The sequence below is a fragment of the Nannospalax galili genome, unplaced genomic scaffold (genome assembly GCF_000622305.1).
Source record: "Nannospalax galili isolate Female #2095 unplaced genomic scaffold, S.galili_v1.0 scaffold386, whole genome shotgun sequence".
NCBI lineage: Eukaryota > Metazoa > Chordata > Mammalia > Rodentia > Spalacidae > Nannospalax > Nannospalax galili.
Genome location: NW_008356676.1, coordinates 1970862 through 1985738, shown reverse-complemented (window position 1 = coordinate 1985738; position 14877 = coordinate 1970862). Strand labels below are relative to the sequence as shown.

At 40.7% G+C, this 14877-nt stretch overlaps 1 protein-coding gene across 6 annotated transcripts in view; it reads left to right on the top strand.

Annotated features, from left to right (window-relative positions):
* The window catches only part of Dgkh (diacylglycerol kinase eta), a 237133-nt gene that overhangs the window by 121753 nt on the left and 100503 nt on the right, over positions 1–14877 (top strand). For all 6 annotated transcript variants that reach the window (XM_029556963.1, XM_029556960.1, XM_029556961.1 and 3 more), the window contains 2 exons: positions 855–965; positions 3441–3521. In XM_029556963.1, the coding sequence (XP_029412823.1) occupies positions 855–965; positions 3441–3521 (192 nt within the window). The remainder of the gene's footprint in view (positions 1–854; positions 966–3440; positions 3522–14877) is intronic.

The following is a 14877-nucleotide window of genomic DNA, read 5'->3' as shown; positions in this document are numbered from 1 at the left end:
TCCCCGGCATCTGAGCATGGATATAAAGTCATCAGGTAGATTACAATGGTAATGTTTTTCACATCTAGTAATTATTAAGGAGCAAATTTTTATGCTTTGAAGAATTATTATGCTTTGAAGAATTATTATTATTATTTTTGATTTATTTATTTGTTTTTACACCCACTTCCCAGATGGCACCCTCCCATAGCCTCCCCCCCCAACTAGAGCCCTTTGACTCTGATATCCCTGCTACTGTCTGCTGTGTTGTCGGTACCCCCAGTCATTCCCCACTACTTGCCCTTCTGGTGAATCTAGTCAGCCTACCTAGAGGTCTTTCTTTGTTTTAGGAGGGTCAGCTCTTCCTCATCTAGTGGTAATCAGTTGTCAATATTCCTTTAAAATGCATCTTAATTATTCTCATCCCCATTCTCTCTTATATCTCTCCCTCCCCTATCAAACCCTCCCTACAAGCCTCTTTCCCACATTCATGTCTTTTTGTTCTGTTTTGTGACCAAGTGGGTTTAACCTGGGCAGTCTGTGTGACCATGGGTTTGGAACTATCCATTAGACTGGTAGATTCATTAAGGGTTATGGAATGAAGGCAGTGACTCCCCATCTCCTAGTCTATCAGTAGGCAGTATTATCTGAATTCTTTGAAGGCAGAGAGCCATGTGAAATTCACTTTTGGTCTCTGGGACTTTGTGCGTAGGTTTCCTTGATTTAGCTGTGGTGCAAACAAAATATTGTCTCTTAATTTGTAAGATACAGGCACTAATACTCAGAATTTTAATGATCATGGGTCATCGATTCTATATTGACTTTGGTTTTGAATTTGGTTTTAATTGTGCCACTTTGCTTCTGTTTTTCCTCAGACCAGTATTAAAGAGGGGCAACTACTGAAACAAACCAGCTCTTTCCAAAGGTGGAAAAAACGATACTTCAAGCTCCGAGGCCGAACTCTTTATTATGCAAAGGATTCAAAGGTAATTCAGAAGACTGGTCTCCTGTGCTCTATGTTGTGGTGGACCTAAAACTCTGGTTGCATGAGCTGTCTTTGTCTTGGAGCCTCACCGTAGCATAACTGTCCTTAAATGGATTCAGTGTGCTTGTGTTGGCATCTATGGAATTAGTCCCATAACACGCTGTGAAGAATAATCTATAGGTAGCTCTAGTATAGTTTGATTTCCTGCCCCCTTTCTTCTTTTTTCTAATTAAACTAAGTCATTCATAACCTTATTAGATACAGTAAATTCAGAATTTTGGGTTTCTTCCCTTTTTACCTTCAAGTATTTTTCTGTATGTAAGAGAGCAAGAGTTGCTATAGTTACTAAGAATTTACATTCTGGATTCAGATACAGGTTCATATCCCAATCCCAGCACAGTCCATGGTGGTCTGTGTCTAGTATGTGTTGCTGGGAGGCTGCTTAAGGCCATAATGAAAGCCTAATGCTTACCTGTGATCTGGCTCAGGTAATCCCTCCATTATGGTAGCAATTAAGAGGAATAATCACAGCTGGGCATTGTAGCACAGGCCTTTAATCCTAGCATTCAGGAGGCAGATGAATCTCTGTGAGATTGAGGCCAACCTGGTCTACATGTAAGTTCCAGGCCTTCTGGGGCTATAGGAGACCTGTCTCAAAAAAAAAAAAAAAAAGTAAAAATCACATTGAAGTAAAACTGAGACTTAAAATTATTTTATTGTAACAGTTGAATTATTTTAAAATTCAATATTTTAGTATTACCTCAAGAGTAAACCTGAAGATTTCTTGCTACTGAGCCAGTGGAATAATTATTTCCATTTAAAAAAGTATGCGTTCCTGATATAAAGTAGAGTCATTTGTGGGAGGTAAAAACCAGCCAACTAAGGAACCTAATTCTTAGTTTATGGAGCTGTAGAAGAACTAATAACTGAATACTTATGTTAAAGTAATAACAAAATAAGGTAATCTTATTTTAGAAGTCTAATGTTCACTGTTGTCCCTAGTCTGGCTCCATCATGTCTTTTCACATTTGTATTTAGAAGCATTGACTTCTTGACCATCCATGACTTTGTTCGCATTAAGATGCCTCTCAAATAGTCCAATTCACAAGAGGAGGAATGTAATAATTTTCTGCTGAGTAAACCATTGGTTTACAGTCCCTGGTATTTCTTGCTAGCTCTTCTTCTCCATGTCTGCTCTACAGTGCAATTAATTTTGTCTATCTTGTCCATCGCAAGTTGCAAATTTCTTCCAGTTTGGGAATAAGTCTTGAATTAGAGACCTGTAAGAAGGGGAATGAAAATTAACAGAAAAGGGAGACGTATTTTTCTGAGCCTCTAGAAGTTTGCTGTTATGTACCCTTGCTGGAAAAACACTGGATTGAGTGTGACCAATGACCAATTCATTAAAAATGGGAAGGATACATTTATTTACTCAGATTTCTTTTTTCTTTAAAATTTTAAAAATTTAAATTTATTTTATATGTATGAGTGTTTAATCTTCATGTATGCAAGTACACCATGTGTGTGCAAACCCACAGAGGACAGAAGAGGGCATCAGATTCCCCTGGAAGTGGAGTTACAGACGGTTGTTAGCCTACGTGTAGGTACTGGGAACTGAACCCAGGTTTTCTGAAGGAGCAACTAGTGCTCTTAATTGTTGAGCCATCTCTCTAGCCCCTAAATTTTTTAAATTAATTTTTTTATGTTTGTGTTTTGCCTGTCTGTGTGCATGTGTATACAGTGCCCACGGAGGTCAGAAGAGGACATGGATCCTTTGGAACTAGAGTTGGACCGTTGTTAGCTGCCATGTGAATGCTGGGATCCAAACCCTGGTCCTCTGCAAGAGTAGCCAGTGCTCTTAACTGCTGAGCCAGCTCTCCAGCCCTACTCATAAAATATAATTGCTAACTTACTCATTTTAAAAAATTCCATTTTTTTCTGGCGCTTTCATTGCTGACACTTTTTGATTAAAATAATGTCTAAGAACATGGAAAAACACTGTTTTTGATTTGCAGAGCATAGTCACTGTATTATTTGGATACATTATGGTAGATGAGGATAATAAGGTTCAGAGTGTTCAGTAATTCATCATGAACTGAGCCAGAACCAGTTTCTACTCAATAAACCTTGTGGGCAGTGATGCAGTCTCTGCTTGCTTGGCAGAGTTATTACAAGCTTTAGAGATTGTGTGTATGTGTATGTGTGATCCCCAGTCTACTCTCCATAAACAGTAGCGGTTATGTTTCCAGAAAACACAGGGTATTTGCATTGTTTGGATTTAGGGGATAGTCATGTTTAATAGTTCCATTCATCCTTCCTAAGACAAATTTGCAATGTCTTTAAGTTAACTTTCTTCACATTTATTATTTCCAGTTCTAGACATAACTTTCATAGTCATGACCTGATAGTGAAAACACATTGAAGAGCCTGGAACTGAGTTTTCACATAACGTGTTTGTGTTCTTTTCCATCAACAGTCCCTGATATTTGATGAAGTTGACCTTTCAGATGCCAGTGTCGCTGAAGCAAGCACAAAAAACGCCAACAACAGCTTCACGGTAGGTTCTGTTCTTACTCTTCACTGCAAGGCCAAGGGAGTAGCTTTTCCTTAGCACGTGTGGACTCCAGTTCTGCTGACATGGTAGATTCTGATAAATACATTTTACATTCTAACACCAAATGTGTGATCAGTTATTGACTCAGTAAACTTGAGTTCAGGTGATTTCTCAAAACTATTTTTGAATATGTATATTCAAAATATATATGTGACATATATATTTTTTTTTCAAGGATTTATTTTTCCTCTTCAGGCTTTTTAATTTTCATGGGTTTTGTTTTGTTTTTTTGAGACAAGCTTTCCCTGTAACCCCAGCTGGCCTGGAGTTTACTGTATAGACCAGGCTGGCCTCATCTCACAGAGATCTGCCTGCCTTTCTTTTACTTCCTTTAAATTAATTGTTCAATTAATTATATTGTTCTTGAATATTCAAAACATTTTATTCATGTATAATTTAAAAAATAGTGTTTTCCGCTCCCCTTCGTTCATGTGGGTTGCTGTTGCAGACAGTTGCTGTAATTCAGGCTTTCATCTCTTCTTACTTAGGTAATTCGCTGGGGAGTTTTTTAAAAGGTCTCTTCTGTTCCAGTTTCTTCTTTTCTAATCAGAAGATGCATTGTTTAAAAAGGACTAGCTTGTTCCCCATTTCCTGCAAATTGCGTCTCCCAGTCAATCATAAAATCATGTACCGTCTCGCCTCAGCGTTCTGCTGTTGCTGGTCGTTTCTTTCCACGCCCCACCAGCCCAGCGCTGCTGCTCTGCCGCTCCGCTCTCCTGTTCCCTCCGACCTGAAGGATTCCTACCCGCTTGTGGCTGTTGAAATCCTACCACTTTCCCCATTCTGTTCCTTCTTTCATTTACAAAATATAAATTGGCTTCCATTATATGACAAGCATTTATGCTAAGCAGAGGAATTCAGAGGTGAACACATATTTATGCTTGCCGATGTTATTTCCCTCCAGCTTTTCCTAGGAAAGCTCTGTGAGGCTCATATATGGTTCTTTGTGTGGAGACACATTCCTTAGCTTCTCTGTGATGTGTTGCTTTTGCTACTTACCCAGTCCTCACTTTGGGAAGTCACCACTACTGATACTAGTGCCTGGTGTCTGTCCCCTAGCTTACGAGGCACAGGATACAGCCAGATAGGCAGACAGAGAAGACCATGATAGAGGTGAGCGCTGGTAAGGCGATGGGTGGGGAGAGGGAGCAAATGAATTCAGATTTAGCCTTATTGATTTATGGGTATGTGGATAATTCATAGTGTAAACAGTCCTCTGCCCCTCCCTCTCCCCAGGGAAAGTTTAGTTTGAGAAGGGGAAAGCCAAGAATAGAATCCTGGGAAAATGTTAAAATGCAAGGTTTGACCCGTAGACTGAGTGAGAGTATTCTTAAGTGAAGAAGTAGAATCGCCAGGCAGTGATGTCATAAAAATCCAGTGGCAGCAAGTCATAAGATGGAAGTTGCTAAATGTCAGGCGCTGTGGGGAGGGCAAGTCCAGGAAGACTTGGAAGGTGACTACTGAATTTGTGAACTCGAAGCTCATTTGGTCACGTGGACGTGAGTGATTTCGAGGGAGGGGTGCAGGCATTAGGCTGCGCTGTTAATGCAGAGTGAGACAGACAACTGGCTTTTTCAGAAGGCTCGGCAGTTAGGAGAGCAAATACAGTAGAAGAGTGTTTAGGCTACAGAGAATTGTGGTTTTGTTGTTTGTTTTCGCTTGGCTTTAAAATTGGGTTTTCAGTGTGTCAATGTGAAGAAAAGAAAGAGCTGTTAGAATCAAAAGTAAAAGATCCAGGAGAGGAGGGCACTGTTGATTGAACTAGGTTGCTGAATAAGATGAAGGATTTAAGAACCAGGGCAAGGTGCTAGCCCGCAACAGGAGGTGGAAAGGTGGAGGCAGGTGTGGGCAGGAAGTGGTGCAAACCTAGATCCATTTTCTTAGTGAAACTGAAGACAAGACTGCATTGTTGTGAGTTTAGGGAGGTTGAGAATCGCTTCTGTAGAAACACAGCATTCAAATATCAGGACCTGAAGAAGGCTATTCAGTAGGTAAAGTGTCCACTAAAGATTTGATTTATAAATGTCCATGATATCTGTGCTCATAGAATGTTCTTTGTGTTGGTAGAAAGCAAACGAATGAATGGACCCAGAGTGGGGTCTCCAGGGCTTTGGAGGTGGAACGATGAAGGCAATGCTGGATGTTTGAGGCATCTATAGTAGCTCAGTTTTTCCTCCCCTACATGCCCAGTATTTGGGAATCAAACCCAAGAAGGCAGAAACAGCTGTGATAATGCCTGAGCAGACTCCAGTAACCACTGAATACAGGGCTTCCAAGGCTGAAATGATGCTTATTATCCAACCCTTCAAGTGAAGGTCGGGTAAGCTGGGGTAGAAAGAACCTTCCAGTCCTCCTACCAGCAGGACTAGCCATTTGCCTTCTCCTGGGGCGTGAACAAGCATTTTCACCCAAGAGAGCTGGAGTTAATCTGAAAAGGGAACTAAAATTTACCATGTGAGGGATGGACTAAGTTCAGGTGAATATAAGGGCTGGGGCTTGGAGTGGACAGGTAAAGGAAGCTGAAAAGCCTGGGTTTACAGAGAGTACACAAATCACTTGTAGAGCTATTTTTCACTCTTCCACTGTGTTTTGTCAGTTCTGTTCTAGCTTTTCCACAAAATATGCCCTACTGTGTCATATGCTATTTTTTCAATATTTTATTTATTATTTTTATTTTGTGTGTACGAGTGCATTGCTTGCATGTATGTGTCCTGCAATGCCACGGAGGTCAGAAGAAGGCATTGGATTCCCCTAGAACTGGAGTTAAGGACGGTCCATAGCCACCATGTGGGTGCTGGGAATCAAACCTGGGTCCTCTGTAAGAACAGTCAGTGCTCTTAACCACTGAGCCATCTCTCCAGCCCCTACTCTGTCATATGCTATTAAGTACATATTTTTATTATAACCTCCACGAGGGTGGGGACTCAGTACTCATAGTGCCTGTTTCCTAAGTATTTGTGATTTTGATTAATAAGATCAAAGTTCGCTGCAGCCTGGGAAGAGTTTGTGTCTCAGATATTTCAACAAGTTTCTTTATTTAACCAAATATTATTTCTGAAATTTGTAGGACTGGAACTGTAGAGACTGAAAGGTTAGGCAGATTACTTAGCGTTTTATAGCAACTGAAATTTAGTGGAACTTTCCAGAGTATAAAATGGAACAAACAACATGTTTTCAACTGGCAATTGACAATCCTTCTTATGTTTAAATATTTAAATATCCTGTCTTCGTAGATTATAGTGACTGCTACTGATGCTGTTATTTTAGCTAGTTCATGTCAGAGGTTAATGGTACAGTGTGATGGGATTGTGGCTGGAGAATCTAGGAGTGGACAAATTCTGCTCTTCTTAAAGGGCAGTATATTGACAAGAAACTGTTATACATGGAAAATATATAAATAGTTGATAGAAAATGGAAAACTTGTGGTTTGCCTGAAAACTGATACTGACCTTTGGTAAGATGGCACCCACAGTGAGAGTCCCAAGGAACAGGCTAGCTGTTGAAGTTAGCTCAGAATCACTTCTGCACGTTCAGCCTGTAAGCGTCGCCCTGAGGTTGGCCTGCTGCAAGTGGAGGGGACATGGCCACCAAGACAGTAGTGCTGGAGGACTGCAGGCACCGTGGACTCTTCTGCAGTCACCCTCTCCAAGTCTCCCTCTCCCACCCTGAGGGTTAATAATTGTCTTTCTTTTTCCAGTTATGTAAGCCACCTTCAGTACTGTATTAGTTTTCTATCGCTGTGTAATAAGTTATCACAAACATGGTAGCTTTTTAAAAAATGCCCATTTCACTCATAATCTGTATGGGTTGTGAAGCATAGCTAGGTTCCCCCAAGCCTTACAATGTTGATTTGATAAAATATAACTACTTTTAATTGTCTTAAATTGGGCTACTTTTGTTGACAATTTTATGAGTGACTTTTGTGGTAGGAAACAACTAAACCTATTAACATTGAAAGCACTTTTTTGACTTTAGGTGGCAGTGGTGTGACTAGAGACTAGAAAAGAGCAACTTCTGATAATCTTCATCATCTTATTCTAAATACATTAGATTAGTGTTCATTAAATTTTTTTGTGGTTCAAATTCCACCAAGAAGGGCAGAGGTTAGTAGCTTAGATTATGAAGTCAGACAGCCTGGGTTTAGCTTCTGATTCAGCCATGTTATGTGACCTTGGATAAATTAGTTAATCCCTCTAAATACACATTTCCTCAAGTATATTGAGAATAACTATGGACTACCTGACCCATAGGGCTGTGAATATCAAATTAAATGTCGTAATATACTAAAATAGCACAAGCAGTTTAGTGAGCGCAAGTGACTGTTATTATTTATTATCCTGAATGTAGCATCCGTCTGTTTCTCTTACAAGTACCAATATACAGTCAATTCCTAAAAGTTTGGGAATTTGAAGGGATATACAGATGAACTCTGCCTTGAGAAAGCATCCATCCTACCTTGCTTTCAAAGGTATAGGAAGATTTATGTCTGTTTTCACCCATGCTAAGTATGACTGGGCCAAGCAACTACTAGTGATGAAATGGCAATCATAGATTGCTAGGTATATGTCATTTACTAAAGAGGAGCTTTAAAGTGATTTGAACACCATCACACTCATGAACTATATGTTCAGCTTTCAGAGCTGTTCAAATGAGTGTTTTCTTTAAATTTTAATGAAGATTAAGCTAAACTCTAAACAAATGAGGCATCATTTTAAAGAAGTTATATGAGTATTTAAAACTTCTTATGGATGATGACAGAGGCCAGGCCTGATGGTCCAGGTCTATAATCCAAATCAGAATCTGAAGTTTAAGACTTGCCTAGCCACAGAACAAGTTTCAGGTCAGCTTGGGAAACTGTGCTGGTTAGTTTTATTTGTCAACTTGACACAACCTAGAGTCACTTGGAAAGAGGGAATCTCATTGGAGGGAATCTCTTCATTGCTGATTGTATCTACTGTGGGCGACACCATCCCTCGATAGGTGGCCTAAGCTGTATAAGATAACTACTGAACAAACCAAAGAGAGAGCCAGTAAGCAGTGTTCCTCCATGGTTCTGCCTCAGTTCCTGCTTGAGTTCCTGCCCTGACTTCCCTCAATGATGGATTGCAACCAAATAAACCCTTTCCTCCTCAAGTTGCTTTTGCTTGTTATAGTTTATCACAGCAATAGAAAGCAAAGTAGAAAAGCAACTTAGCAGGACTCTGTCTCAAAACAAAATGCTTTGCTAAAGGAGGGGGCTGGAGAAATCGCTTAATAGTTAAGAGCACTAAGCTTCCTGTGCCTAAGATCCAGGTTCAAGTCCCAGTACCCACATGATGGCAAACAACCATCCATAACCCCAGTTCCAAGGGTATCTGATGCCCTCTTCTGTCCTCTGTAGGCATGCACAACATAGGTGTACTTACACACATGCAGGCATAACATACACATAAAATAAAAATAAATAAATCAAAAAAGAGGAAGGGGTGATAATATAGGTCAGTGAGGGAGTGTTTGGCTAGAATGTCGGAAATTCTAGATTCAATCTCCAGAAATGGCAGTGGGGAGAAGATGACAGAAAGCAGCATGTGATTTTTGTGTGAGTGCTTGTTTAAGTTGCAAGAAATACAAAAGGTTGTTTGTTTTGGTTTATTTGACCATCCCGGACATTTTTAGTGAGTGGTCTGCTGATCTGTGTGAAGTCCCACTGTTGGTGCACATCTACTTGGGTTCTTGGTGGATTAGATGTGGGTACCAGGCAGATGGAAGCTCTTACTTCTAGATCTGAGAGAATACTGGGGCAAAGAGCCATTTCAGTTCAGGGTTACTTTCTCTAGCAGATACGCTGAAAGTTGCTTAGCATTTTTGATTGTTAATCCTCAGCACCAATTTGACTTGATTTAGAATCTCTTAGGAGACATACCTCTCTGTGTGTGAGGGTATATCTAGAGAGGTTTAAGGAGGAAAGACCCACCAAAAACATGGCTGGCATCATCCCATGGGCTAAGAGCCCAGACGATGAAACCTGATGAGTGCCACATTCTCCTTCCTTGGCTTCCTGGTCTGATAAGATGTGAAGAGGTCCAACCACACATGTTCCTGCCCCTGTGGAGTAGACAGCTGCCTTTCCTTCCCTGCCATGACAGAGTGCATCCTCTCAAACTGTGAGGCAAAAGAACCCCCTTTCTCTCTTAAGTTGCTTTTTGTGAGGTACTTGGTCACAGCAACCAGAAAAGAATCCAATTACATATAAACAAATAAGGAGAGAGAACATATTGTTGAGGCACATAAAACTCCAGAAATTATACATTCATACTGTCATTGAAATAAGCAGACTGGGCCCAATGGGAAGGAAAAACCTTCCTAAGAGTTTCTGTAAGGGTTGCTTTCTGTTTATTCTGTTTCCCTTTGGCTTCCTCCCAGTTTCAAAGTTCAGCTCATCTTTCTCTGAAGAGGGATATAACATCCTTTGAACCTAAGAAAGTGTCAGTTTGCTTTCATCCAGCACTGTCTCAATATTTAGTTCCAAAGGAAGTAGCTGAAAGTTACTTTCTTCCATATAATTTGTGAAAGCATGTTGCACAAGTGGTGTTCAGATAACTACCAGAATAAATTATCACATAGCTAAATAATTCTTACCTACCTTAGTTAATAATAATTGTTCATGTTCTAAATGTTTCATCCTTGATAACTTGTTTAATTTTCTTATACCAATCCCAGAACGCAAGGCTGTTATAATCTCTGCTTGAGAGACAAGGAATCTGAAACAGACAGGCGAGCTTCTAATATATGGAGCTACTAGAATCTGAATGCATCTAGGATATTTAGCCTCAGCCTGTATCTCTTGATCGCTCCTCTGTTCTGCCTCCTTATTCTGGTTATTTAAATAGATGTGACTTGATGGCAGTCCTCTGACTTTTTCTTCTATGTTCAGTTGTCATTTCTCCTTCAAGTCAGTGAGAATCTTAGGCTGTGTTACCATATGTATGACACATATATACTGGTCGGACTGCAAGTCTAGAATACTACAGTGTATTCTAGGCACTGTATCTTAAAATGTTAACTAAAAGGTCTCACAAAAGAAGGTAAGGGTTTTCTAAAATTGTCTGAGGATCCTGGGATTAAATGGCATGTGAGGACCTTTTAAAAAAGTTTTTTGTTTTTCTTGAATTTTTGTATATTTCATCCAGAACATCTCAATCAATCTTAATTATCTTTATACCCCTTTCTCCTCTGGCACCATCCCATAACCACCACCACCACCACTGGAATTCATACATTGTCATTTGTGTTAAGGCCCATTGTGTCAAGTTAGTGTCCCAAGATGTTCCTCAGTGCAAGTTCACCTACTAAGCTCTAGTCAGCTTATCCAGAGTCCCTCACTTTAGGAAGATCAGCTCTTCCTTACCTAGCAGTAATCAGTTGCCAATATTTCTTCAGCTAAAATTGGGGTCTGCTGTCCATTTCCTCAGTTCTATGCTGGGTTTTTGTCTGCTTGAGTTTGCATGGGACTCGTGTATGCTAACACCATTGCTATAGATTCATATGAGCAGGGAACCAGGAGCTTATAGGAATCTATTTCTACATGGTCATGCACCTCCTTCTTGGCTCTTACAATCTTTCCACCCCATCTTCCACGATGGTCCCTGAACCCTGGGTGGGTGAAGTTTAATGTAGGAGTCCTGTCACAGATCAGCATTCTGGGAACTCTTAATCTCTACACTTTGGCCGTTTGTGACCTTTTGTGTTCCTGGCCCTCTGTTGCATGAGGGAGCTTCATTGATGAGAACTGAGAGATTCATTAGTGTTCTCTTTATTCCTGTTCTGTGTTCCCTAAGCCTCAGGTGTAGAGGTTGCATTGTAGATGGGTCACTTAGGTCTGGACAATTCATAGACAATGTCTGTGTGTGACCAGTTGTGGTACTTGGTAACAGTCTCCATATGGTGCAAAAGAAGCTTCTTTGGGGCCTGTCATGGTGGCGCATTCCTTTAATCCCAGCACTCCGGAGGCAGAGGCAGGCGGATCTCTGTGAGTTCAAGGCCAGCCTGGTCTACATAGTGAGTTCCAGGACAGCTGGGGCTACAGGGAGACCCTGTCTCAAAAAGACCAAAAAAAAAAGAAGTTTCTATGATGAACTCAATTTAAAAATTTGGGGGTCTAGGGGCTGGAGAGATGGCTCAGCGGTTAAGAGCACTGACTGCTCTTGCAGAGGACCCGGGTTCGATTCCCAGCACCCACATGGCAGCTATGAACCGTCCTTAACTCCATTTCCAGGGAAATCCGAAGCCTTCTTCTGACCTCCGCAGCACTGCATGACATGGGTGCACTCACATACATGCAGGCAATACACTCATACACATAAAATTAAAAAAACTTTTGGGGGTCTAGAGATGGCTCAGTGGTTAAGAACATGTAATACTCTTACAGAGAACTCAAGTTTGGCTCCTAGCACCTGTGTCAGGCAGCTCACAGCTGTCTGTAGCTCCAACTCCAAGGGATCCAACAAGGACTCTACAATACCTGCACATATAGGTAGATACCCACACACTGACACACACACAGACACACACACACACACACACACACACACACACACACACGCAGACACAGAGATACATACATATACACAGACACACACACACATAATTAAAAAATAGTGAAAATAAATCTAAAACAAAATGGAATGTGGGTTGGCAAGATGGCTCAGCAGGTAAAGGTACTTGCCATACAAGCCTGACAACCTGAGTTCAATCCCCAGATCTCATGTAAAGGTGGAAGGAAAGACCCGATTCCATGAAGTTGTCCCCTGATCCTTATGTGTATGTACTTCTTATAATAAAAATAAGTTACTAAATAAATAAATAAATTTTTAGAATTGGGGACTGTTTGAGAGATTATCAGGTAGGAGAGGCAGTAATAGGTTTTGTGTGTAAGTTTTTGTTTTGCTTTGTGTTCAGTTCACAGAGGACTGAGTCCAGGCCATCATAAAAGAACTTTCTAATGGAGCAGTGATAGAACAGGCCCCTTGTGAAGTAATGACATTGCCCATTCTTAGAAATCATCCATCATCTTCCCTGTGAGCAGAAAGGGACCTGAAGAAGAGAGCTCCAGACTAGGTTCAGGTTCAAAATGATGAAATTTTTCTCAAGGTTCAATGACACGATCTCCCTCAGCAAGAACTCAGTGACCTTCCTTCAAGAAAGTTTTAGGGAGACCTTGACCTGGTGTAGGTGGGTGGGAACTGTGAGAGGGGCGGGTGGAAACGGAAGTTTCCTTTTAATGCTGTGATTTCACAGAGTCCCCAAGGCTAGCCTGGTGCTGGCACAGAAGAGAAGGCTAATAGAGATTTGTTAAGTGAAAGAAAGGTATGTTCTTGTTGAATGAATGAATGAATGAATGAATAAACAAATGAATGATATTTATCAATTAATTTTTCTTTGGGTAAACAGTATCATTTCATGTTTTAGCATAAACACAGTTTCCCTTTTCTTCCATAGTATACCTTTCCTTCATAACACCCGTAAATATTTATATCCTCATGAAATTTTTATATTGACTGTAGTGACTCAGACTATTGTCAGTAAGTCTTACAGACATGCTTCATGCCTCTCATTCATTACAGTGGTCTCATCTTTATGTACATAGGTATTAATAGCAACTGGCCTAATAATTTTATGTCTATATTGATTAAAATACTTTATAGTACTCTATAATGATACCATGTGAATTTGGCACTTGCAGGCTGAAGCAGGAGGATTGCTATGAGTTTGAGGCAAGCCTAGACTGCATAGTGAATCCCGGCTAGCCTGGGCTATAGAGTGAGAGACTGTCTCAGCACCTCCTCTTTCCAAACCTCCTACCAAAAGAACTTATCCTTGGGCCTGGTTTTCAGGGTTTTATGAAGACGGCCTTCTAGGAGGCCTTTAGTTTCAAGCAGCTTGTATGAGACCAATAGAGGACTGTTGTTCAGATGAAAAATTTGTCCACCTTAACCTTAGGTCTTGAAGGACCAACCTCCTCAGTGCTTCCACTATGATAGCTCCCTTGAATGACAGCCTGCTCCTCAGCCTTCTTGGCCTTGGGTCTAATGATGTATCTGTCTTTCTCATATATGTTTACATGCAAGTCCTTTCATAGGTTCCAAATACATGATCCTGAGCTGATTCTATCCCTGTCACTGTGTTCCTGCAGTCAGCCCTTGTAGCTGTGTGGAGTGAAACTTCTAGAACCCATCTTCTCCCCTCAGAAGTTCTGTGTGGAAACTGGCAAGGGTGTCTCAGGTATCAAACCAGTAGTCTCAGCCTCACCAGCATCCTGCTCTGCAGAGGCTTTGAAAACATGCCAGCAGCATGAAGGGCTGTTATCCACAGTGCAATTTGTGAAGAAGGGCTACAGGATTTACTTGAACATCAGTGTGGTGTGTATTTGTTTAGTTGAAGGCTCTTTAGCCCAGCATTCATTTAGATTAACTCTGATTTCTGATACTCATTTGTAGTACAGACCAAAGGGCTCAGACTCTATAAAACACAATGTCCTATCTGATGTCAGTGTCTGGAATAGGGGCCTAATATAGGCTCATGAGCTACTGGCAATAGTAAATTTTAAAAAATGCAGTATTAATTATCTGGATATTGCTAAAAGAGGGCCTGATAGCTCATGACCATCCAAATGGAGCAGGAAAACCCTAGTGCTTTGTCACCTTGGAAGTTCGGCTCTGGCTAGTGTGGCAGAGTTCTGTTTTCTAAGAATTTTGATATTCAGATCTACTAGAAAGTCAGACTCTTTGGTGCCATACTAAGAAGCTGAGACCAGTAGGAGCCACAATGCCGCCTTTGAGCAGCCCTCGCTAAGTGGAGCCTTGCATGATCCTGCGGATCCTCAGTGATGTGTTCCTGGAAAGGCCTCTACCTGTTCTTAAGTTAACTCTGCAGTTGGGCCTTGCAACCTGAATGACGTTACCTGAAGATGAGAACCCATCATCACATCTCTCGGGTTTTAGCTCCATTAGACAATTTAAAGCATCACACAGCCTTTGAAAACATATTTAAATCTGAGTGTGGTGGCACACATCTTTAATCCCAGCACTTAGGAGGCAGAGGCAGGTGGACCTCTGTCAGATCATGGCCAGACTTGCCTACAAAAGCAAAAAGTGTATTTGAATAATTTTGTTTATATTAGATGTTGAATTAAAATAGTACTAAGAAAAGCCTGTTATTTTACAAGATCTTAGCAATTTAAGTTATTTGTTATACAGTGGAAAATAATAAATTCACTTATTTTTGAAAACTTTTAGTGTATCCTATAAGTGTTTTTTTTTTA